This window comes from Anopheles ziemanni, chromosome X, assembly GCF_943734765.1.
Source record: "Anopheles ziemanni chromosome X, idAnoZiCoDA_A2_x.2, whole genome shotgun sequence".
NCBI lineage: Eukaryota > Metazoa > Arthropoda > Insecta > Diptera > Culicidae > Anopheles > Anopheles ziemanni.
In genome coordinates this window covers 4,341,876-4,364,605 of record NC_080707.1, presented here as the reverse complement: position 1 = coordinate 4,364,605, position 22,730 = coordinate 4,341,876, and the positions used below count along the sequence as shown (strand labels likewise).

The following is a 22,730-nucleotide window of genomic DNA, read 5'->3' as shown; positions in this document are numbered from 1 at the left end:
CTCGGGTGCTCGCCGAATTTGTTTAATCACGTTTTTCTGCCAGCCTGCCCTACTTCGCCTTCCTTTCTGTGTCAATTCAGAAGACCCACATGACTCTAACACACCGCAGCCTTAACGGGGCTCTGTTCGCTCAAAGACGAGGAGATAGCTGTGCATCTAAAGGTAGCAGGCCCTTAACAGTTCTGACGGTTCTCCGCAAATCTCAATCACAAGTCACATCACAATTATATTTTCTTTTTCTTCGTGAATAGAAAAACCCGCTCGAAGCAGAAAACATATGACCCCGAGACAGTTAAGTGGTTGCCCCTGTTAGAAAACGTTAAACAGACCACACTAGATCAACAATTCGTAATCGCCTTACACCGGTTTACGTACCATCTAGTAACCCCGACAGTGTACGTAGGACATCAAACAATAATAGCCCACTGTGAGCCATTTGATGTTGATTCGCTAAACCTCCAAGCTGAAACACCAAACGATCCAAGTCAACAAATCGTCGCTTTCTAGGATCTACCGTAATGATAGCTAAAGGTTGGATGTTTGTTGTAGAAACGACCAGCCGAGGGTCCGACCACTGTCGGGATTACTAAGTGGTATGTAAACTAGTGTATTAATAAAATCTATAGTAGCAAAAATACTAACAAAGGCATTGTAAGCCCTTATGGTGATCATAAACACGATATTATTGGTTAATGTTGATACCATTTCGTTATTGATTGCCTTTTTAGAAAATTGGATTCATGATTCAATTGAATTCCTAAACTATTCATCTCGATCACTTATCTTATTATCGCAATTCAAAGGCTTTGTTAAGCTATTTGGCAAATACTTTATCAAAAATACCTCTCTCTTAACCAAGTATCTTAATACCAGGCTAGATGTTTAACTCTAGAATCCAAACAGCGGACATTTTGACCTTTTTCGATTTTAATATCTCGAGAACGTGTGAATATTTTTACCAAAAAAACATGTTTTTTTTTTAAATCCAAAGCTACTTCAAAAACGAAATTATGGTGTGTTAAAAAGAGCGGTCAAAATGTCCCCTAATAAGCATTCGGGCAAGATTCCAAAGCACTGTATTCTAGTGTTAACCTAATATTTTCCTCTCATTTTATGTTAATACAATAGTTGTACGATATCTGCACCTGAACAAGGAACATATTTACCCCGATGGGGCGATTATTATTATTAAGTTCAGTTAGCTACTGCCATTGGTTTGCATCGGTTTGGGAATGTTTCCTCGTGCAACTTTTCACTTCATATGGATGGCTGATCAAGTTTGGTAAATTTTAAAAACTAACGACCTGTACGGTTGTACTTGTACGGGGTTATTTCTGACTTCTGGTATCAGAAACATTACTCGCTAAATTGTTGGTAGTTTGTTACCCAGGATAAAATAGTAGGTTTCAATTTCACTGACTTGCATGGTACCAATAAATTCGCACATATTATTTAACCCTTTCATAGTTTTGCCCGAACCTCGAACTCGTACAAGCGGATGGAATTTGTAATGCTTTGCCCATTGCAAATAACACATATGTAAACTGACCATCACTGAGGAAAATATACAAAAATGTAAAAGAAAGAAAATTGCTTGAGCCACTTTCTCTACTTGGCTGGACTGTGAAGGGGTTAAATACCTAGATATCTTACTACTGCTACTCCATCCACACATACGTTAATGTTTAAAAGTCAAATAGATTTGAAATAGCATACTTTGAGCATATTATTGTAATGTACGCTTATCGTACATCATAAAAGTGCCGAGGTGTAGGTCGTGTTAGGACCCGCCGATTTAGACTATGCCAGTTCAAAAATATTTTTAAAGGCTATATTATTTGCGCCATGTGAAGCGGCGTTATTACCTCGTTCAAAACCGCTTCATCCAGGTTTGCGCCCCTTATATTTATATTGTGTAAGTTGCTGCCAGTGAAATCACACGCCTGTGAGAAAAGGAGGAACGCCATTTTGATTAGTTCGGGTTCAACCTACACCTGTTCAACCAAAGTTACCTTCGTTAACGTTCAACCGGACTACCCGGGTAGCCCATACATTTTGTATTGGAGATTCCGTTTTCAGATATTTGGTCTGAAGTGCACGAAAACATTACTTAAATTCGTTTGAAAAATGTCTTTCTTTGGCCAAACGATAGGAAATGAGTTTTTATAGGCATTCTATTAGTTACATGTCGATACGACAATCCACTCAACTGTTGATTTGAAAATAAAACACAAAAAACTACCGGGGTAGGCGGTTGAACGGGTGACGGTAAAGGAATCGCACTCTTTCTAATACTTACCTCGCAGTTAGCGGCAGCCATATTCACCCCGGTCATAATGCAGTGCCTCAGATTGGTGTGTTTCAAATTGGCGGCACGCAGAATCAAGCCTTCCATGGAGCTGCCCTCCAGATTTGCACCCTTAAGGTTGGCGCCCTCGAAGTTGGCGTGGCCGCCATTGGGATCGACAAAGTTGCACTGCTTCATCGACGCTCCTTCCAGGTTGACGTTCCTAGCCAGTACACAAGGCAGCTTAGCCCCGTCGAGCGTAGCATTTTGTAGGTCTGCCCGCTCCAGGCAACAATTGCTGAGATCGGCGTTGGTCAAATTGCAACCCCGAAGGCACGCATACTTGAAGTTGATGTTACGGAGATCTAACTTCGAAAGATTGAGGCCAGTAAGATCAATCCCTTGGAAGCGCAGCTCCGCCGAACTCGGTGCGCCGGCAATGAGGGTGATAACGTCGATCCTAGTAAGCGACGTATCTTTCGTCTCCTCCATATCGATGAGATCCAGCATGCCTTGTAATCCGTAAAATTTTGCCTCCTCAATGATGCCGGTGATGCTTTGGTCACCCACTAATTTGCCGTGGCGCAAATAGTTAAGAATTGCCCGGAAATACCCACCGTCCCGGTCGATGAGGTACGCTCCGTGCTCGTCGCGCACCGATGGTATCGGCTGATCCGTGCTAAACATTCTAGCCAACATGCTTGCCGGTTCCCGGTTGGTCAAGGTAAGGCGGGTAGTTTTGTAAATTACTCCACCAACGTTCAGCGTTACCCAATCCATTGTCGAACTGAACTGCTGGTTACTTTAAATGAAGCTGGTTTCTTTTCGATCTCTCCACGGCTAAAAACAGATCCGAGTGAAATGATTAGTCACTGTGAATTACTGTCCAATGCAATTCGAACCGTTGTGCTACGCTAGCTGAAATGAACTGACGCTTCAACTCACGGTGGGTTCTAAGAAAGGTGAGCTCAAAAGCTTGATCCTGGCAGCCATATTGAAATTGATTTCTGACAATCGTTCCCTGTTTTGTTTGCCAGTAACGATGCGTAAAAAAGTTACCGGAAATAGTTTAAACGATTACTATTACAGTTGGTCCCCGCAGTACGCGATACTCGATATACGCGAATTCGCAATACGCGATTTTTTAAAACTGACAGCTCATAGCGTTGCTCGAGTTCTGATTTGTCAATTTTACTTTGTTTTGGTAAAATGAAGTTTTTAATATGCACTTTTTAACAGAGATATAATTATGCAATACAAGAAATGGAACACTTATTAGTTATTTGGATAAAAGATATGTTAAATAAGCGGTTTCCTCTCAGTGTCAACTCTTCAATATGAGGTATAAACGATATGGCAGAGGAAATCCGCAATACGCGAAAATTCGATATACGCTATTGCGTTCGGTCCCAAACATTCGCGTACTGCGGGGACCAACTGTACTTTTAAGTTAACTTAACTAAGGTCGCAGTATCGCCTACCATAATCTGATGGCCATCGCGAGGCAATCGTGTGTCTCGCAAATTCAAATTTTTTGCCGCTGTCATGTAGTTACAGCAAGTTTCTAAATGGCAGATTACTGAAACTCTTGCTGGAACTACATAATGGCAGCAACAATTTAAATTTCTGTCAACCGGGTGGTCGAAAATTTCCATTAGTTTTGTAATAAAATCAAGGCGACTTGTTCGGGATGAACCCACCTGGATAGTAATCACTTTGCTTCAACTGCTGCTGAGATACGAGCGCCGGATGTCAACCTAACCAAGGTGCGTGTTAGTTCCCCGTGCTGGCACCAGAAATAAAATTATTTGGTAATATGATATATACATATAATATTCTAATATGAGATGTTGTATTCGAAGAGGAAATTGTGTATTATTTTTTTATTAGGGACTGTCAATTGCAATTCCATGCCTTTTTCTAGCATATAACGATGAAATTCTGCACCCAAATGAAAACACGTATTCGCTCCGCAGCGATGGGAGTAGCGAACTATATGATATAGACGACATGGAATAAAAATTTGACTCCGTCATGTTGGTACACGAAGCCGTTACCGTTACCGAGCTTCATTCATCTTGCTTGCTCTGTACTACTCCGCTGAAGTGAGAAGAAGATCACTATACCGGCTTTCGGCAGATGCTGGCCTCATCGCTACATGCGGCGGTGACTGCTTTCCATACCGTCGCGAACAGTCCAATCGGGGTATGTGAATAGACCGTTTGGTGCGTGCCTAGGAAGATTCCATTGAGGAAAAATTGGAAAGCTATCAGGTACGGAAAGTAAAACGGAAGTAGAGCCGTCGAATAGCGACCCCTCATTGCAATTGCACCGATTGTTGTAGCGTGTGCTTGGTCGTTTTCGTGGCTAAATGAGAAAACTTACGCGCCCGAACACCGGTTGTATTAGAGTGTGAATGTGTTTGTGCATGTGCGATCCTGAAGGCGCTTCAGCCTCGCCTTGCTGTGTCCGGTGACTATTGTGTCTTTCCGTAGCACCTCCAGCGTTTAAAGTCAACTGATTTTGGATGTTGGGCGCCATCATTCTATAGTGTGGTCCATTGTCGGCTATTGGCCTCGTCATTCTTCCACTCCCCACGCGCTGCTCTACCCTATTTCGCTCGTTTGCGCTAGATGTGTATGTGTGTGTGTTTGCGTGTGCTTAAACGGCCATAGAATCTTGCAACGAGTTACCGATTGAGTTGTAGGAAAAGTACCCGCACGAAGCCTCCGGTTTCCTTCATATTTATCTGATCTCTTCCGATTCGTAACTCTAACCATCCCCATACAGGAACGTAGTGAGCTCAGCGCTTGTATTTCAACGTACACACCCGAAGCGATCGACATCCACTGCACACCCCTCGCCCAACCTCTACGGCATCGGACAGCATTCCGGCCATCAGCGCGCACACGGAATTTTCCGTCGCTGCTGCAACCGCCGACGAAAAAGACGCGCGTGTGTTGTGTGCAGACGCACCCGGATAGTTGCGAGCAAGGGAGACAGGAGAGGAGTGCGGCAGTAAGCGGACCGAAGGAGGAATAAGTCAGCGAGAGAACATCGGCCACAGCAGCAGCAGCAGCAGCAACAGCAGCAGCGGCATCCTCTGTGCGTTGGACGAAAGGCAGAAAATCTAAAATGGTTGCCAGTGAAGCGGAAGAGGACGTGCCGAAGAACTCGGCGTCACTGCCGAAAACAATGCCCGGTAAGTAAAATCCTCCTATTGGTTTTAAATGCTTCACAGTCACGAATGTTTTTCAATAAGTTTCTGTGGCCTTTAAACACGACCAAGCGTTACATTTTCCTCGTAGCAGAGGTGGATCTATACACGCGTCCTACTGTTTGTTACTCCATTTTGTAATAGGATAGACAATACTGCGGTCATGCTGTTTCGGAAATGTAAAACCCTCGCCCATTAAAGCCTTCAACAGTTACAGGGTGGGTAGGGAAAAGTGAAAACAACAATCCCTCCCCAATGTGGTGAAAGGATAATTTATTCAATTCGAACTAAATGGGAAAATCATACTAGATTTAGGGGTACACACCTCTAGTGCGGATACCGTACACAGGTCGGCCGTTTTGCTCACGCGGGCTGTTCTTGAATGGCTCACTGCTCACCCAGCTCACCTCACACACATGCTCAAAATGGGAAGTTTTCTCCGTTGCGTTGGAGCAGCGTGTCGTCGCGGGTGAAATCATGCTTATTTTCGGGATTACACCGGAATATTTTTTCTTTGCCTTCCTTCCTTCCGTTTGCTGCTTTTGCACACCCGATAGAAGGCGCGCCAAAAGCAGCAACAGCGGTCATGTAATTGCGAGCAAAGGAATAAAGAATGTATCCAGTTGATTTAAAAAATACTATCAATACCTAATTGGTGGTTATTGGAAATATATTGCCTTGTCACTGCATAGTTTTTGGTTAAAAAAAGTATTAAAAAAGCCTGAACTATTTTTTCCAGTATTTCTTCATATTAAAAAAATCGCTTTGATTTATCACGAAAACTTTGATTTAGTTCTGCTCTTGTTTTGAAAATCTAATGAATTACAATTGCTAATGGAGATACATATACCGATGGTGAATATTCGAAATTAATTTTCCATCATATTTAGGGATTATCGACTGGATTCAATTGTTTAATATTACTTGGGTCTTTTTTGTCTTTCGTTTATTTATCCTCTAGTAGCAATCCAAAACTCATTGGTTCATTAGGTCAAATAATTTTACATTCTTTTGCTCGCCCGATGAAAGTTATCCAGTTTACTTGAATAGATTTGATGGTCCATCAATATTGTTCCTGCTTATTTTTCGATCGAAATGATAAATTCCTTTGTAAAATGTGAAATCACTTCAATAATTTCATTCAATAGTTTATCTGGCGATCCTTAATCAAACTGCAAACTATTGGCGATCGGTTTGCTAAAAACTTGCGATCTCTAATCAGTGCGCTCTTACTCGAACACCTCAAGTAAGCAGCTTCCTCCATTCTTTCCGTCATCCAGCGGTAACGCGCAAGATGTGCGCGCGCACACAAACAGAGACGCCGGACACAACTGCGGAGCGCTTGCATGCCTCGCCGAGTGTGGTTGCACACGACAGTTTACTCATATTCGCTGCGGCATATTGCGTGATTTCATCTCACTGGGCCGGATCGCCGGGGTGAGCACGTTTCTTCGTTCGTCTCAGCTGAAGACAGTCCAGCACCGGCGGAAGTGAACCACCACGGAGCCAACTCGCTCCAGTTGGCCTCTATTCCTCATCAGCTCGGAGGATGACACGCACGCGATGTACACACCGGGTGCAAAATCGGTTTGTGTGATCGCAGGCTCGAGCCCGGAAGGCAGGAAAATCCCTCTTCCGCTTTGCAACAAATATCGGATGATAACTTGAATTTTAGCTGAAACATAAATACGGCGTTTAAGCACATCTCTCTTCACACCATCATCCAGACCTCTGAGCAATTCAGGTGTGCTCTTCCTTGTGTATGTTGCGGGTTTTTTGCCTCTTCTATGTGCTGTTGATGTCATCGTCTGCAAGTTATGTCAACCCCAGCGAAGAACATGACACCGTGGGTGTTGGAAAAACATCGTTTTTATCCTCCGGCATGTGTGTATGTGGTGTTATCCCCGCCACCGCGCCCTTCCGGTGGCCACTAGCAGTAGTACCCTGCGCACATTCCTACGCCATGCGCCATGTTCGTTGTGTGCGCGCACACTCGGTGGCCATCTGGCCGGCTGAGGGGAGTGATCTCATATTCGTAAGAACGTTTTGCATCGCACACCATTCAAACCAACCTGCCTCTATTCCCGCTGTTCGAAGTGCGGCGAAAAACCCCTGGGCCCTTTTCCCAACTCCTCGCTCGTTCATCTCCACCACCCTTCACTGATCGCGAAGGTTGCATCCCTATCTCGAAACACCGCATCAAATCATCTTATACGTTCCGGTGTTCGTATCTGTATGTGTTTCAGCTCGCGGGTTGATGAGAAAACTTGCAAGTTCCATTTTATTAACTGCACTTTGGCAGCGCGAACCACGAAGCAAACGCGTGTGCAGATACACACGCTCAAAGGGTACACGTACACAGAGAACAGACACACGTGTCTCCGCGGACGCGCGTATGCGATGATGTGTAGAGATCGTCATCCAACGGCAGCGCACTTTTCACTTCCGATTAATCAGGTCGCGAAATACACCTTGCGCGCGCGAGGTTGTTGTATTTGTTTTCACCTCTCCTTTTTTTTTTTTTTTGGCCGGCCACTTTCCACTTTTACCCTTCCCGCGTTTGCCACCATTTTTATTTCGAAAATGAAATAAAAATCGGATTGTAACGCGAGATGAGAGCACGAGGACTGAAAGTCCCCGATCCGTGCGTGTGTAGAGGGTCGTTTTTCTTGATACTCACATGTGTGTTTGTGTTTGCACACGAGGACTTGCCGCAGAAAACTGCAATCTCCCCGAAATAGCACCGCGCAATAATGGTGTTCTCTTGGGCACAACTGCACAAGTGCACTTGCTGCAAGTGGCTCCGCCGGCGCCACACAATCCTCCCGGCGGCCGGCCCTTCACGATCACCCGTTGACAGTTTTGTCGATAGGAGGACTGACAGGTCTAGCGGGCGAGGGTGTGTAGGGTGGTGACGGTATCACTTAATTATTGGCTCTCTTATTTCACAATATTATTATTCAGCACCATCTACCATACCGCTGGCAACCTTTTCCGGTCCCTTCCTTCTCCCCCCGGCGACTTGGTTCTGCACCGTCACCTATATTTGGAATTGTTACTTTCGTACGTGTGCTGCAAGAAATGAACACCATCATCCCACCCATCATCATCATCCCGTAGAGGAAAAAGCACGTTAGCTTCTAAATTTAGTGTGCACTGGACATGGAACGCGGACGGAAATGTTTTATTAATTTCGGTTTCCACTTGCCGCCAGCCTTTCGCCGGCCGTTTACGATACATGTATGTGTGTTTGGTGTGGTTTTTTAAAATAGAGGTTAAAACACATTATTTCTAGTAAATTGGGGCGAATATGACTCATTGAAAAACAAAAGACATTTTAAATAAGACAATCCATGTAAACAGTGACAATTGTTACTTGTATTTTAGTATAACTCTGTTACATTAAAAGTAAAAACTGTTAGCCGGCAGAGAACAGCCAACTGTGAACCGCCCGACAGCAACTGCACTGCCTCGGAAAGATGGTAGGAAAGCGGCCCCCGGCGTGTGTGTCTTCTCTTCAATCAACAAATTTTTACGATCACACACAATCAAATTTGTCCAAGTCCGAACGATCCAAGAGGAAGCGATCTCACCTACAATCTGCCGTCTCCACTATCAACCAACCTACAAAGGGCCTCGGAAAATGGGGCCCCTTTCCCAGCAATCAACTGGCGCGGGGGGAAGCTGTGTGTAGCAGGGATTGTTTTTCGTTACACCGTCTGCTTGAATTTCGAACTGTTAACCTCAAGTTGTACAATTATTTTTCCTAAATTTGCTCTCCCGCAGCAGCTGACTAGTTGTTGCGTTCTTTTGCTAACATCTCTGCTGTCTACGATTTGTACATTTCAGTGCCGGAAAAAATCTCGAAACGCTTCTATCGTCGTGATGCATGGATGACGATGCAAAAGCGTTCCCAGGACCCCGCTGGCCCGAGCAATCATATCAACAGAAAGATACCATACTTTCCGGAGGCGGATCTCTGTGCCGAGCGCTTGGCCCAGACGAACGAGTTTAAAGATGCGAGTACGTAGAGCACACCATCGTCGAACGTTCAACGATGTTCCTCTATTTTAACGAGTTGTTTGATTATTTCCCATTGTTTCCGGTGCTTGCAGAATCCATAAAGGTGAACATCGATCTGGCACAGGAGGCGGTGAAGCTGCAGGCGCTAAAGGCCGGCAAAACGCTGTTCGTCGCACCCTCGCAAAAGTCCGACTACCTGTACGCAAAGATTAAGCCTTGCAATGTGGACGAGGTACCGTTGGCGGAACAGAAACGCATCGTCAAAATGCTCGCCGGCGAGGAAACATACGAAGAACTTGGTAAGCAGGACCACTGACACGATGAATGAGAAGCTTGAGCGTGTATGCACCGCGACTCCGCCGTCTTGGAATGAGGACTTTAACGATGTTTGTTTTGTTTCCGACGCAAACTGCAAGCGAAGCAGTTTACTGTTTGATTTCGCATGTTGTTTCAATCTTTTATCAACCCCAACGGAGCGGAGATAGTAAATCGATGGGGACGATACGGTATTCGATTATTTCCACCACTGCGTCCGTGCAGTTTAGGTTCGAAACAGCGAGTGTACTTATTTGGACCAAGCTTTGGAGCGGCAATGAAAGGAAATCGGGAACAACGCCACTATCACCTGTGCCGTTAACGTTCCCGTTATCTGCACCACTATGCACGTTCGAATGAGCACGCAAAACAACCACCAACTACCGCATGGTGGATGCTTTGTTTTGTTTTTTTTGTCCAACCAATCATTCGTAAAACGCTTTTGCCACATGCGCTGACCTAAATTCGATATGGCATTCAATTTTGATCCGATCATACCGCAACATAGATGATTGTAAGTAAAACTTAATCTTCAAAGTATATTCCGAATGATCCAAGATCAATTACGAATCAGCTGACGTTGGTAGAAATAACGAATAACTTATCTTAACATTCCTAAACATATCGCGATAAAATGTTATTGTTCAGGTTAGGCTACAAAGAACATGTCATTGAAATTGTTTTGCACGACATGTTGGCCATTTTCTTGATGTTCAAAACGCAATTCAAACATTTTCAGTCGCGTAAAACTCAGCTTCTTACAAGCTGTTGAAAAGAAATGTTAAGATGGATGGGAACGGAAAATATTCGAAGCACTAACCGGCACGTTTTTCTCCAACTTTTGTACGTATGCAGGTATCGATCAAGCGGAGCCGCTGGACATGATCGTGGTCGGGTGCGTTGCGGTGACCGAAGCCGGGCAGCGCATCGGCAAGGGCAACGGGTACGTGGACCTGGAGATTGGGATCCTAGTCGACCTGGGCGTGATCCGGCCACATACGGTAATCGCGACGACGGTCGCGGACGAGCAGGTGTACGGGCCGCTGCCGGACAACCTGTTCACATACGTCGACTTTAGCATCGATCTGATCGTAACGCCGACGCGCATCCTGCGCCCGACCCGTCCGGAAATGCGCGCCGCCGGCATCCAGTGGGGTCTGCTGTCCTCCCGCCGGCTCGAGGTGGTGCGGGTGCTGAAGAAGCTGAAGGAGCGCCTGGAGGCACAGGGCCAGGATATCGAGCTGAAGGGAGAGGACACCGACGTCGAGATTTACCGCAAGCCACACGGTGACGGCCAGCGCCGTCAGCAAAATCGTCGCCGTCGGGGAGGTTTTGGTCGCGGTGGGGGCGGCGGCGGTGGTGCCGAAGGCGCTGAGGGCGGCGAGCAGAAGCAGGGCGGTGGCAAGCAGCAGCGTGGCGGAGACGGAAACGGCCAGGCGGGAGGTGGCAGGCGCAAAAGATGGAAAGTACCCAATTACGCCAGACCCCACGACGACGCGTCACCGGACCCGAACTTGCGGAATGTCATGCGCCAACCGGGACAAAACGATGAGAACGTCAACAAAAACCACCACACTCGGCCGGCCGGCGGGCGGCGCCGTAAACAGCGTACCACCGGCGGCGGCGGCGGTGGCGGCAGCGGCGGTGGTGGTGGTGGCGATCGGGAGCATCAGCGCAGCGGTGATGGTGGCGCCGAGGATGGTGGCCAGCGGCGTCGGCGGGCACCGCAGCACCATCTAGGCGGTGTTCGCATCCGCGTGTCGAACATGTACTCGGTGCGCTTCAAGGATTTCAAGGAAGAGCTGCGCGCGCGCGACTGCTACCCGTGCAAGATTAGCAAGGGCCGGTACGGCAAGTGCTTGCTGATCTTCTCGAAGCGCGGCGAAGGGGGCCCGGAGGACGAGCAGCAGCAGGCCGAGGGGCTGCTGCAGAAGCTGGCCGACATGCGCATCACCGTGCTGCCGGAAAAGGAGGGCGACGAGCCGAAGCAGGTCGAGCTGAAGTGCGAGCTGGAACCGCCGAAGCAATCGAACCAACCGGGCGACGTGGATGGCGGCGGCAACCCCGAGGAGGGCAGCCAGCAGCAGCAGCAGCAGCAGCAGAGCGGCGACGACGGTGCTAACAGCAGCGGTGGTCGCCCTCAGGTTCCTCCCCAGACTGCCGATGTCGACAGCCCACTTAAAGAGCCGGCGGGCGGTGGCAGCGGAGGCCAGAATCTGGTGTACTAAGCGTGTTGTCGCTTGCGCGGGTGTGTTTGTGTATGCGTGAGCGTGCGTGTGAGAGTAACCGAGTGAGGGCTCAGAAAAACGAACACTAGTGGGACGGAAAGAACGAGAAAGAGCAATGTTCTCTACAACATTCAGGAAGGATCACCCCACCACACTTCATCCTGTTTTGCACGCGCCACGCCGTCTACCACAACCCCGCCACCAGTTCGCCTTTCTTTCACTTTTTTCTTACATTTCCTCCAGCCTTTTGGACACTTGAATTTTGAATTCGCCACAATGAATTAGGATGGTCAGGGTTTTGTTCTCCTTGGCGTACGAATTATTTAGTCCCATGTCCCCGGTGAGACATGTAAATACACACTTTACACACCTTTTTTTGTCATTTTACGGTGTTTATAATGCGCTGGGCGCAAGTGTGTGTGTGTCTTACCATCCATTGAACTACAAAAGCTGCAAAATGCGCAAAAATGCGGTTTTCTGCTACTTTTTTTTGCGACTCGTCGCGCTGTTAAGGCAGTTCCCGGGAAACCCCGAGAGATATCGATGCTGGCTAGCGATAGTAAGCCTCCTTCCGGTTTCGCAAACGAAATGCTTCAGTTTGTAAAAGTTTATTATTTAGCGGTAGTACCCCAACCAGTGGTTAGGCAATAGCTTTAGGTCATCGTTTCCATTAATTCTTCTTTCACCAACCCACAACGCCTTCTGAATTACATCGCACTCCTTCTGGATGGGCTTTATTCTTCAGGGCGGAGTAGCGTGTCGCGTTTCTGGACCGACCATCAAACATCCGGAGCATAATCCGTACTATTTACACTAAATTCTAGCAGTAAGCAAATTAGCGTTAGTTTCCATCCGAAGCGTACACCTTTCGTTGGAACTCGAGGTCGCCGGGACACCGCAATATTTCAAATTCTTTTGGTTTTGGCCACACATGAAAACACGAGCAAGAACCTAATAGTACCACGAACTTTTGTCGTGAAAAGGATTTGTTTCGTAATGACTATTTTGTACTAGTTCATTTGCCACGCACTTCAAAACGTGGTTTATTTTGTTAATCCTGGCACCCATTTTTGCCCGAGGATTTGAATACAAGAAGCTCATTGAATGAAAGTCTTTCAAAAACCGGGCGCTCGAAGTTTAGAAGCAATATGAACAAACGCAAGGAGCCAAGGAAAAGGAAAAAAAGGAGATGAAATTTATCCTGAGAAAAGGTTCATTTCGTCAACGATCAACGAAAACAGATGGTGCGGCGTGGCGCGAGGGGGTGATGTGGGCGGACAGCGAGAGTCGACAAGAAACTTCTCCGGCCGCAAGAAAGGTATCCGGTTGGGGGAAGAACGAAAAAAGTTAGAGAGAAAAGTTGTGTGTTCTCTGCATATACTATATATATAAAATAATACAAAATATATATATACTACAAAATAATACACATCAGAGAACAGCAAGTGAACGAGAAAGGTGGAAGGAAACGAACCTAGGATGCGAGCATACAAATGAAGAAACTAAACAAACCAGTCGAGATGCGAGTATGATGATGATATTGACTAATGCTATACAAACCGAATGACATTGCAGAGATTAAACCCTAAACAAACAGAAAAACATTTGAATAAATTTGAAATCTAACTTTTTTCATAACTTCCTGATGTGAGAGTGTGTGTGTGTGCGTGTGTGTGCGAGAGCGTGTGATTCATAGGTGAAGAGATACACAAGAACATGATTTATTAGCGTTTGTTCCACAAACCCATTGTTTTTTTTCGCTTCTGTGTTCTTTTATTGTAATACATCAATCAAATGGAAAACTCCAACTACCGAACGCCACTCGTTACCTCCTGCTTTCTCTTATTCTTTTTTGCTCATCGAATTGCAATGAACCAGCTACAGTAAAAATGTAACACTTTATTTGCCTTTTAATTTTATTATTCTAACACCGTCCGTATTAGTTCCTATTATTAAGGAAGGGTCAACGCACGCGCAGCGCGATGAACATTTCCCGGCATAAAAAAGGTTATAACTGTATAGGGGTTATAAATAGGTAATAACTATTTCCAACCGCATAGTTTTCGCAATGGTATGTTCAAACTTAGTTAGTGAGGGTTCTGTTGAACGATAACCGAGACAAACATGCTATTTCTTTCGATTTTTCTTAAATTTCTTTGGGTTAAGTTGGAACTACTTAAGATTTTAATCATTGCATTACTGGAGTAAGCATATTGCACTTTATTAGCCCGCATTAGTTTCTCCGCACCGTTCAATATTAGACGCTCAATGTCCGTAATGCCATAACCTTCAATGAAAACGAGATCTCCAATACCAAATTTATGGGCTACCCGTCAGTCAGTTTAAAATCAGTTTGAACGTTTACGTAGGTTTCTTTGGTGGAACAGATGAAGGTTAATCAATGTTAATCAATACTCAAGCGGGTTATGTAAAAGCATGGAGAAAGCATTGGTAATATAATGTATGTAAAGGGGGTATATTGGTATATGAGGGGGGGGTCCCATCTCGGATTCGAGCCCACCCCATCGAGGACGCGAGTTGATGCTTGTGTGTCGGTTTTCTAATCGGCGTAACACCCTTTTCAGCCACATATGTTGTACTATTCTTCTTCTAAGCATAGCGACCTTGTTGGTCATACCTGCCCCGTTTAGACTGTTTACCCTATGTGTACGTGGATAGTCAGTCCTATCCTACAGGGAAGAATCTGGTCTCGGTTGGGATTCGAAGCCACACTGTCGAGGTGGTGAGCCCCGGCGCTCATGAGCCGATTTTCGAAGCGGCGCTACCGCTCGGTTGTCGCGGACCCCGCGTATAATCTACTATTCTATATAAAATAAATAAGGAAATGATGATTTTGTTTATTTGATGATAATGAGGTGATTCACGAGTCCGCGACAGCCGAGTGGTAGCTCCGGTTTAGAAAATCAGCCTAAGGCCACCGAAGCTCACCATCTTGACGGCTGGTGGGTTCGATTTCCAACCGAGACCAAGTAAGCCCTTCATGAGTCAAATGTGTCATACTAGATGGGTTCAAATCACACGTATTAAATTGACATGTTCCGATACAATCAAATGCTTTGGTTTCGGCTTTAGTTAGTTAGTTAGGTGAGTTCGAAAGTAAAAAATCCTTCACGTCGCACAGCTGCTCTCGTTCGAGCGACTTACCGATCCACTCGACACTCAGCACCGGCACCGGGTCGTCGGGCTCTTGCCCCTCACCTCCCGCGGCAACGTTCTTCAACCAGCGCCGCACGGTTCGCTCATCGTCTGTTGCTCCGGCCTGGCAGAAGACGTACGTCACCGGGCCCGCGACGGTGTCGCGCAGCCATCGGCCACCTTGACCCACGAAACGCAGCATCTCACGTCGGGCCCGCAGGTTCCCCACTGCTACCGGCGCTCCCTCGGTGTGGGCCCCGGGTGGCGGCAGGTAGAGCCGGGCGGTTAGGCCACGGAAAAGACGCCGACCGCGAGCGGTGCCCGGTCCGAGCAGCGTCCGCTCGGCGAGAACCAGCTCGCGCTCGGTAAGGTGGACGCCGTTCCAAATACCGCCGGCGTCGTGGTTCAGGAGCGCCGTCAAGGTGGTTGGGCTGACGGGGCGCGTGTACGAGTCGCCGTATCGATCGTAGGCTTCGGCCAGCGCCAGTCGGGTGGCCTCGGTGCGGGCTAGCATGTCGGACGGGCGGAAGGGTTCGAGGCGGCCAACGTCGCTGGTCGTCGCACGCAGCAGCCAGTCGGCTCGGACCACGTCGTAGCGTCCGGTTTCGATGTACTTGCGCACCTTGAACGACGTCTCCCTACCGCTGGTCACCACGATGGCGAACGTGTTGCCGCTGGGATTGGCCACGGCACGACCCCCATGCCGGCACACCAGCGCTTCCAGCTCACGAATCTCAGCGCAGCCAGGGAACCCGCCCATCACGCAAATATCGCGCCCCGCGAGGATACCCCCTTCAGCCGCGGTGTCCTTCCCCGCTCCGACGGTTGTGGCGACCGTTAGCTTCTTCCGTCGGCCACCGCTTGGGCCCGGTTTCGATGAATCTGGCATGAAATGTTCAAGCGTTACGTGTCCGCTCGCGAGCTTAAACGATTTCCGGGACGCGTCCCCTTCGACGATGCTCTTAGGATCTTGTGCCGCGGTGGCCAGCTGTTTTAGTTCATCCACTTGGCACACCTCGGTGGGCGGCTTGTCGCTGCGGATGGCGACGATGCGCGGGAAGCGGATGGTGTATCCAGCGGCGTATGACTCGCTGCGTACCAGCTCCGATCCCTTCAGCTGCAGCACGATCGAGGCAGCCGGGTCGATGCTCACATCCGGTGGACCGGAACGGCCCCAGCGCACCGGTCCTTCCTTCCCCGTCGTGCCGCGCTTTTCCTCCCGCCAGTGTGGACGCAACGAGCGGTTCAGGTCGGTCCACTGCGCATGCGATAGGCCCATGGAAACCTTCACCACCGGCAGATAGTGGCCCGCGTCGTCCATCGCACCGACGACCAGCACGTTCACGGCCGAACGGTGCACGTTGTAGTAGCCGCCCAGCACGACCAGGTCGAAGTCGGTCACCAGACCGGCGATGTAGTCCGGCTTGATCTTGTACCAGCCGCCACCGGCCCGTCGGTTCGGCCGGTACGGTGCGTCCTCGCGCTTCAGTACCACACCCTCCTGCTGCGCATCGATGGCCTCGTTCAGCAGCTGCACCAGGTGTGGGGCGTCGCGCACCTGCTCCCTCCTGCAGCGCACCACGAACCCGACCTGTTCGCGCACGAACACCGTCCCGAGCAGTGCCGCTCGCTCCGCGTACGGCATTTCGGTGCACGGCGTCCCGTTCAGCAGCAGCACGTCATACACGCAGAAGCATGCCCGCAGCTCACCATTGCCCGGCCGTAGCGCCTTCACGTCGGCCCCGCCGTCGCACTTGTCCCGAAAGCGCAGCGTGCGCCGGTCGAACACCATCATCTCGCCGTCGAGAATCACCGAGACGACGGTTTCCTGCAGCAGCTGCGCCAACATCGGCGTCAACGTACCATCGAGCTGGTCGGCTGTCGAGCCGAACGTCTCGCTGTAGTCCACCCCGTTGCGTGACAGATACCGGTACCGGGAGCCATCTTTGTGAATCTGCAATTGGTCAAGCCCAACGGGAACAATGCTACACCTTAGTCACAGGATATATAAAATTACAAAGAGTGTGTGATGGCCTCAGGCCTACGGATGTTTGCATTACTGTGTGTTTGTTTGGTTGTTACTACAAACATTTTTAAACAGTATTCAGTACCTGGAATCGCTCACCGTCCATCTTCGTCTCGAGCCAGAAAGTGTGACGAGTCAGCAGCGCTCCGACCCGTGGCAGCTCCAGCCTCTGGCACAGCATAGGTTTGATGAAGTGAAACAGCCGAATGGAAGACTCGGCGGCGGGCGTCGGCAGTGTGATGTCATTACCCTCCGGCGAATTCTCTAACTGCTGCACCACGTTGCTAAGGTTGCCCGTGTAGTCAAGGATGGTGGGCGCATCCGGATGGTACTGCTGCAGGATGCGTCTGGCGGTCAGTGCGCCGAGTCGAAGTTTGCGTAGCACGATGCGCACCAACCAGCGATGTTCCAGCGGCGAACAGTGTTCAATCAGATAGCTCAGCTCGGCTTCCACACCCTTGGCAGGTTGGTTCGCTAGTGCATCCAGCCGATTGTTCACTTCCGCCACGCTCAGCCTACCCCGATCCGGGCAGCGACCCCGGAGCAATGGGAGGAGCTGGTCAGCGAGATCTGCACCGGCTGACCGATGGGACAGGAGCCGGATCGCCTCGTCGCTCTTGCGATCGAGTGACAAGGCTCGCACGTACCCCTCCCCCAGCATCTTGTCTCGCAATCCATACGACTTTCGCTCGCGGTCAAGTTCGGGCACGAGCAACCGCAGCACGGGATAGATCGATGGTGCCTCAAAGTCCTGCAAACGGAATATGGGACATTACTAAATGGTTCACGTGAAGGGGTTTACATAAAATGCTACCAGCAGCCACGTCCGAAACAATCATCTTTAAATTTTTAACATCCATGTGACAGTTTTGAAAACATTGTACGCACAACACAAACAACTTTCTGGAAATTGCCAGTGATTCGGTATCTTACACGAAAGATATCCATACAAAAATACAAAATCTATGGACTACAAAAGTAGGTAGTTGCAGATATGAAAAGGCCTATACCGCACACGAACTACAAACGAAGAAACTGTACCTGTGCTGTGCTCCGGTGCTGTTTAAAATCGCTGAAAAACTTCTGAATCTTTGCCTCCTGTTCTTTGAGTGTTCTTGCGCTGGCGAGGCATTCTAGAAGCTCTGCGATCGTACGAAATTGGTAGTTCCATGATGTCATTCACAAAGAGTTTAAATTGGACCGTTTTTCCGGACAGCAGACGGGCGCTTCCGCGCGAATGAAATGGCGTTGTGAACAAAGAGGTATCGTGTACTGTCTTGTACAGCTTGATTACGTGTAGCGTAGAGTGCATCGGACCGTAACTGCTAGGGAAAGGGAACATTCCAAGATAATCAGTCAAATATATGACACAGTATGAGCTAGTAACATCGGATACATACTCGTAACATGAGCAATTTGCTTGATGCAGTTTGTACAAACAACACCTACCAGTTAAGCTTATGCATTGCGCGAAGTTATTCACGAATGAAAGATGCACTTATGATTCAGGGTGGAGTTTGGCCCTGAAATTGGGAAGTATCGGGACGTATTTATGTTATGACACACACAATTTTTCAATTTCCACAAACAACACTAGGTAAACACCAGCTGATTTCATTTCAGAAAAATGGTATATTCAGTATCTAATCATCTTGGATTGGCAAGGTTACTAGAACGGAGTAAATAACTAATTCACCTTGTTTGGGTTTTAAATTTTAAATACCCATGCGTATTTAAATAGATGAGTCGATAGTTTTCCTCAAGATAGTGCACTTTTCTTCATCTTCTATATCTGTGAGGATTGACTGCAGCACTTTGACTCTTCTTTTTTTTTCTTCAGCGAGGCCCTGGGCCTTTGCAAGCTAACCTGGAGACATAGAGCTCTATGCGTTTATCTTGGAAACGAATAAAATTGCCAGCCATCCGGCAGACAATCCATGTTTAGTCAAAATCGTTCAATACACACATTTTTTTCTAATCAAATGTAGTAGATAATTTGTAATGCTTACTAATTTGAAAAAGCGGACCTGCTACATACAATGCCCTTGGTTGCTGGATTGTTTTGACAGTGCTAGAGCGAGTGAAAACAATAGTGAAACCCAGCAAACGAAAATCAAAACACGGTACCGAAAACAGTCAGGTGATCAGGGGTTTCAGTTACTCGAATCACATTTGTACGGTTGGAGTGATCATCCTACAAACGCAAGCAACAACAGCACAATCAACCACAAGAATGCCACCAGAGCCAAAAGAAACAAAGCGGGCACCCACTGCATCGACCACGGACGTCGCTTCGTCGGACGCGGAGCAGGCGACCGACGCTAGTGATGCCTCTGCCGACGAGGAGCTGGACGAATTGGGCGAGCTGGATCCTTCCAGCGCCGGTAAGTGTACTCAACGGGAGGTCCTGTAACTGCTGTACGAACGGTGACAATATTAAGTCCCAAAACCGTCTCCCTACACAGAGTTCCACTCGATCAACGAGAGCCTCGATTCGCTTAGCTCCGCCCTGGACATCATCGAGCAGAAGAACGACTCGCTGCGCGAGCAGTTGCTGCAGTTGCTCCAGTCGCAGCGCGAAACTCTTAAATCGTTCAAGGAGGAAAACGGTCGGAACGACGATGGTGATGCTGGCGAGCAACCAACCGGCGCACCAAAAGAGTGTGCGGAAGGCCGACAACCACCAGCGGTCGAACCGATGGAACAGTCCTAACATGCTACCAGCGCCAACCGTTAGCATTAATGTTTTTCCATCTTTTTAATTCATCAATGTTATTTGATTGAACAAGCGTAATCCGGCAATCTAGAAGAGAACACAAAATTACAGTTTATTCGTCAAATAGCACATACAGGGCTGTATCCGTGTTGAACTACACCACCTTCACCAATGACTTGCCTAAGTTTCACAGAAAAAGTAAATTGTCAAAATACTACTGTTTAAATTTGTCGTAAGGGAAGTTTCTATGATATATATACGTATATAAAAAAAATGGAATACAATAAATTCCAAAAAACGTCGAAAATTTGTTTGTTAAATTGATGCTCCCTTTGGAATCGAGAATATTTTTTGGAGAAACAATCCTTATGATATATTAGGCACTCTGAAGACTACTTAATTGTTGTTTGTTATTTTGCATAGAATCCTTTAACATTCTATTGACTATCATCCTAAATGTTTAGTTTCTAACTTATCAATGCACGACATTTAGCTTTACTTGTTCTGACGCGACGGGTGGGAAAAATATGAAAAACAATTAAAAAACAAAACAATCAGCAACTAATTGGTGTTTCACAATATTCGACAGGTTCTGATGGCAACCATTTTACAGCGCGGCCATAAGGCACAGCTGGCGGAAGGAATCGTCATTAATCCGATCGATAATACGCACGTTCTCCTTGGGTTTGCCCTCCACCGGCTTGGCCGCGTTTCTGGCCTTTAGATGGTCGAGCACCATCTGGCCGCGTGTGATTGCCCCGTGCAGCTCGATCTCGACGTGAAACCACTCGGAGCGCTCCACGATGGAGGGATCGACAAACACCGCCACCAGGAAAGCATCGCACGGCATCCAATTTGGCCGCTCACCGTACAGCTTGCGTTCGATCGCGTTCAGCATGCCGACCGCCTCGTTCACGCTGGGTCCCCCGCCGAGCACGTCCAGACGCCAGGCCATCGGAAGGGCGGGCGCCTGCGTCAGGCACGTTTCCCACGGCAGCACGGTGATGGGGCAGCTCGGGGGCACCCGCTGGAAAACGATGTGCGCTGCCTCCGGGTCGGCGTAGAAGTTAAACTCGGCCGAGCGGGTGGTGTTGCCCACGCCGTGCCGATTCCCGCCCATCACGTACAGACCGTCTGCGCCCAGCAGCTCCAGCACTTCCGGGTGTAGCTTGATGCAGAGCGCCAGGTTGGTGAGCGGGCCGACAAAGATGAGTGCCACGCGGCCACCGTGCGCTGCCAGCAGCCGGTAAAGCTCTGGGGCGGCATGGCCGGGCTTTACCAGCCCCAGGTCAATCTGCTGCTCGAACGCAATATCGCCGAACCCGTTCACGCCGTGGAAGTAGGAGGTGCGGGGCACCGGGGACGTGATGAACGGCTCCCGGGCGCCCTTGAACACCGGTATGTCCGTGCGTCCGATGGCGGTCAGCACACGCAGCACGTTGATCGTCACGTCGTCCACGTTCGTGTTGCCGTGCACGCACGTGATGGCAATCACCTCATAGCCGTACCGTTGCTCACCTCGCAGCAGCATCAGCAGCGCCCAGGCGTCGTCCGTGCCAGCATCCAGATCTATGATCACCTTTCTCCGGTTCTCCGTTTGAGCCATAATAAGCCTTTACTAGCGTTTCCTCTTTGCGTGCGTGGTGATTCTTGCCGTACTTCAAGTAGTACCTTAGTTGCGTGCGCCACTGGCGCGTTTGACCATCGTCCAGATTTACCAGACAGCAAGTGCCGCTTGCCTACACACACGATAACCCTCGCGATCACCTTTTAATGAACCAAATCCTGTCCCGATAGAACAAGGGGAAAGACAAATAACACAATAAACGCTTAGTAGAAGCTTAAGCCGGTCGCTCGCCAAACCAACAAAGCCAACCAGGGCCAACCTAATCAGATCGGACATGTAACCAGATAACACCCACCATCACAAGAAGAGTTTACTTAGCCCGATTAAAGCGGCTTGTACGACAAATACAAGGTAAGGCGGGTTTGCCGGACCATCGGACTAGATTGCTTGCCAACTTTACACGAGTGCGGTTGCAGCACCATGGGCCATGTGCGATTATTTGACAGCGGCTTGTTTTTATTTATTTTTATTAGTAATGGCCGTCACCAAAGAAAAAGTCGGAATAAAGCTGTACTTTCGTTGGTAACTTGATGCGTTATCTTCAATTGACTGTGGTTCAAGATTATGTTTGTGACCGTCCAAGCTACAAACTTCTTGAACAAACCACAAACACGATTGAAAATGGGCTCATAACTGTTATTTCAAGCTCGCTATAAAATCAGCGTGAAATAAACTGTGGCCTTTGCCCGCTCGACTGTGGGAAATTCCGTTTGAAAAATGTCCTTTCACCGGAAGATGCCGTTGAATATCGGTAGATCTATTAAATCAGTTTGCTGTAGGCTCAAACCTGCTTGCTGGCTCAAATTGACATACCGAAAAATAATATTGGAAGCGAAATAGAGGATAGGCATGATTTTCCCCCGCAACTAACTATCACCTAGATGGGTTTCGAAGAAAAACGAATTATAATTACAGCGTAGTAGTTCCGGGTAGTTGGTGATGAAAAACATTGCCTTAGTTCAATGAAACATACGCAGAACAGGGGGTGCTGGATTTGAAAGACTTATGAGGAGATACCAGTTGACCGGAATGTGTTTGATAAAACTATAGCACGCAATACGGGCACAAGTAAATATGATAACAATAATCTGGTACCACACATGACCGGGCAGCGTCACCATAGGAAGCGCGGGAC

General features: G+C 48.1%; 5 protein-coding genes across 5 annotated transcripts; 2 read left to right on the top strand and 3 right to left on the bottom strand.

Moving 5' to 3' along the window:
- Window positions 1-1,829: 1,829 nt before the first annotated feature.
- LOC131290601 (BTB/POZ domain-containing protein KCTD9) lies at window positions 1,830-3,067 on the bottom strand. The gene is made up of 2 exons (XM_058319762.1): window positions 2,300-3,067; window positions 1,830-1,943 (listed from the first exon to the last, which is right to left on the bottom strand). The coding sequence occupies exons 1-2, from the start codon at window positions 3,065-3,067 to the stop codon at window positions 1,830-1,832; spliced, it is 882 nt and encodes a 293-aa protein (XP_058175745.1).
- A 2,015-nt stretch (window positions 3,068-5,082) lies between these two features.
- On the top strand, window positions 5,083-12,122 carry LOC131290599 (methenyltetrahydrofolate synthase domain-containing protein). Its single transcript, XM_058319758.1, has 5 exons — window positions 5,083-5,489; window positions 9,354-9,527; window positions 9,620-9,826; window positions 10,698-11,292; window positions 11,482-12,122. Exons 1-5 carry the CDS (start codon window positions 5,423-5,425, stop codon window positions 12,068-12,070), a joined length of 1,632 nt encoding a protein of 543 aa, XP_058175741.1. The 5' UTR covers window positions 5,083-5,422; the 3' UTR covers window positions 12,071-12,122.
- Window positions 12,123-15,167: 3,045 nt separating this feature from the next.
- On the bottom strand, window positions 15,168-18,718 carry LOC131290597 (DNA ligase 4-like). Its single transcript, XM_058319756.1, has 4 exons — window positions 18,702-18,718; window positions 18,526-18,577; window positions 17,338-18,003; window positions 15,168-17,180 (listed from the first exon to the last, which is right to left on the bottom strand). The coding sequence occupies exons 1-4, from the start codon at window positions 18,716-18,718 to the stop codon at window positions 15,168-15,170; spliced, it is 2,748 nt and encodes a 915-aa protein (XP_058175739.1).
- Window positions 18,719-19,387: 669 nt separating this feature from the next.
- Window positions 19,388-20,221, top strand: LOC131290936 (UPF0184 protein AAEL002161). The gene is made up of 2 exons (XM_058320123.1): window positions 19,388-19,636; window positions 19,718-20,221. Exons 1-2 carry the CDS (start codon window positions 19,486-19,488, stop codon window positions 19,963-19,965), a joined length of 399 nt encoding a protein of 132 aa, XP_058176106.1. The 5' UTR covers window positions 19,388-19,485; the 3' UTR covers window positions 19,966-20,221.
- A 345-nt stretch (window positions 20,222-20,566) lies between these two features.
- Window positions 20,567-21,598, bottom strand: LOC131290873 (nucleoside hydrolase-like). The gene has a single exon (XM_058320057.1). It carries the CDS (start codon window positions 21,572-21,574, stop codon window positions 20,576-20,578), a length of 999 nt encoding a protein of 332 aa, XP_058176040.1. The 5' UTR covers window positions 21,575-21,598; the 3' UTR covers window positions 20,567-20,575.
- Window positions 21,599-22,730: the final 1,132 nt, after the last annotated feature.

Bases quoted from the DNA above. Each gene is read 5' to 3' on its own strand.
- LOC131290601 (XM_058319762.1), bottom strand. From the start codon at position 3,067: ATGGATTGGGTAACGCTGAACGTTGGTGGAGTAATTTACAAAACTACC. The intron at 1,944-2,299 runs GTAAGTATTAGA...CTTTTCTCACAG, and splicing joins TGGCTGCCGCTAACTGCGAG to GCGTGTGATTTCACTGGCAG.
- LOC131290599 (XM_058319758.1), top strand. From the start codon at position 5,423: ATGGTTGCCAGTGAAGCGGAAGAGGACGTGCCGAAGAACTCGGCGTCA. The intron at 9,528-9,619 runs GTACGTAGAGCA...CGGTGCTTGCAG, and splicing joins GAACGAGTTTAAAGATGCGA to AATCCATAAAGGTGAACATC. The intron at 9,827-10,697 runs GTAAGCAGGACC...GTACGTATGCAG, and splicing joins GGAAACATACGAAGAACTTG to GTATCGATCAAGCGGAGCCG.
- LOC131290597 (XM_058319756.1), bottom strand. The intron at 18,004-18,525 runs GTACACGATACC...TTCCGTTTGCAG, and splicing joins TAATCAAGCTGTACAAGACA to GACTTTGAGGCACCATCGAT. The intron at 17,181-17,337 runs GTACTGAATACT...GACCAATTGCAG, and splicing joins TGGACGGTGAGCGATTCCAG to ATTCACAAAGATGGCTCCCG.
- LOC131290936 (XM_058320123.1), top strand. From the start codon at position 19,486: ATGCCACCAGAGCCAAAAGAAACAAAGCGGGCACCCACTGCATCGACC. The intron at 19,637-19,717 runs GTAAGTGTACTC...CTCCCTACACAG, and splicing joins GCTGGATCCTTCCAGCGCCG to AGTTCCACTCGATCAACGAG.
- LOC131290873 (XM_058320057.1), bottom strand. From the start codon at position 21,574: ATGGCTCAAACGGAGAACCGGAGAAAGGTGATCATAGATCTGGATGCT.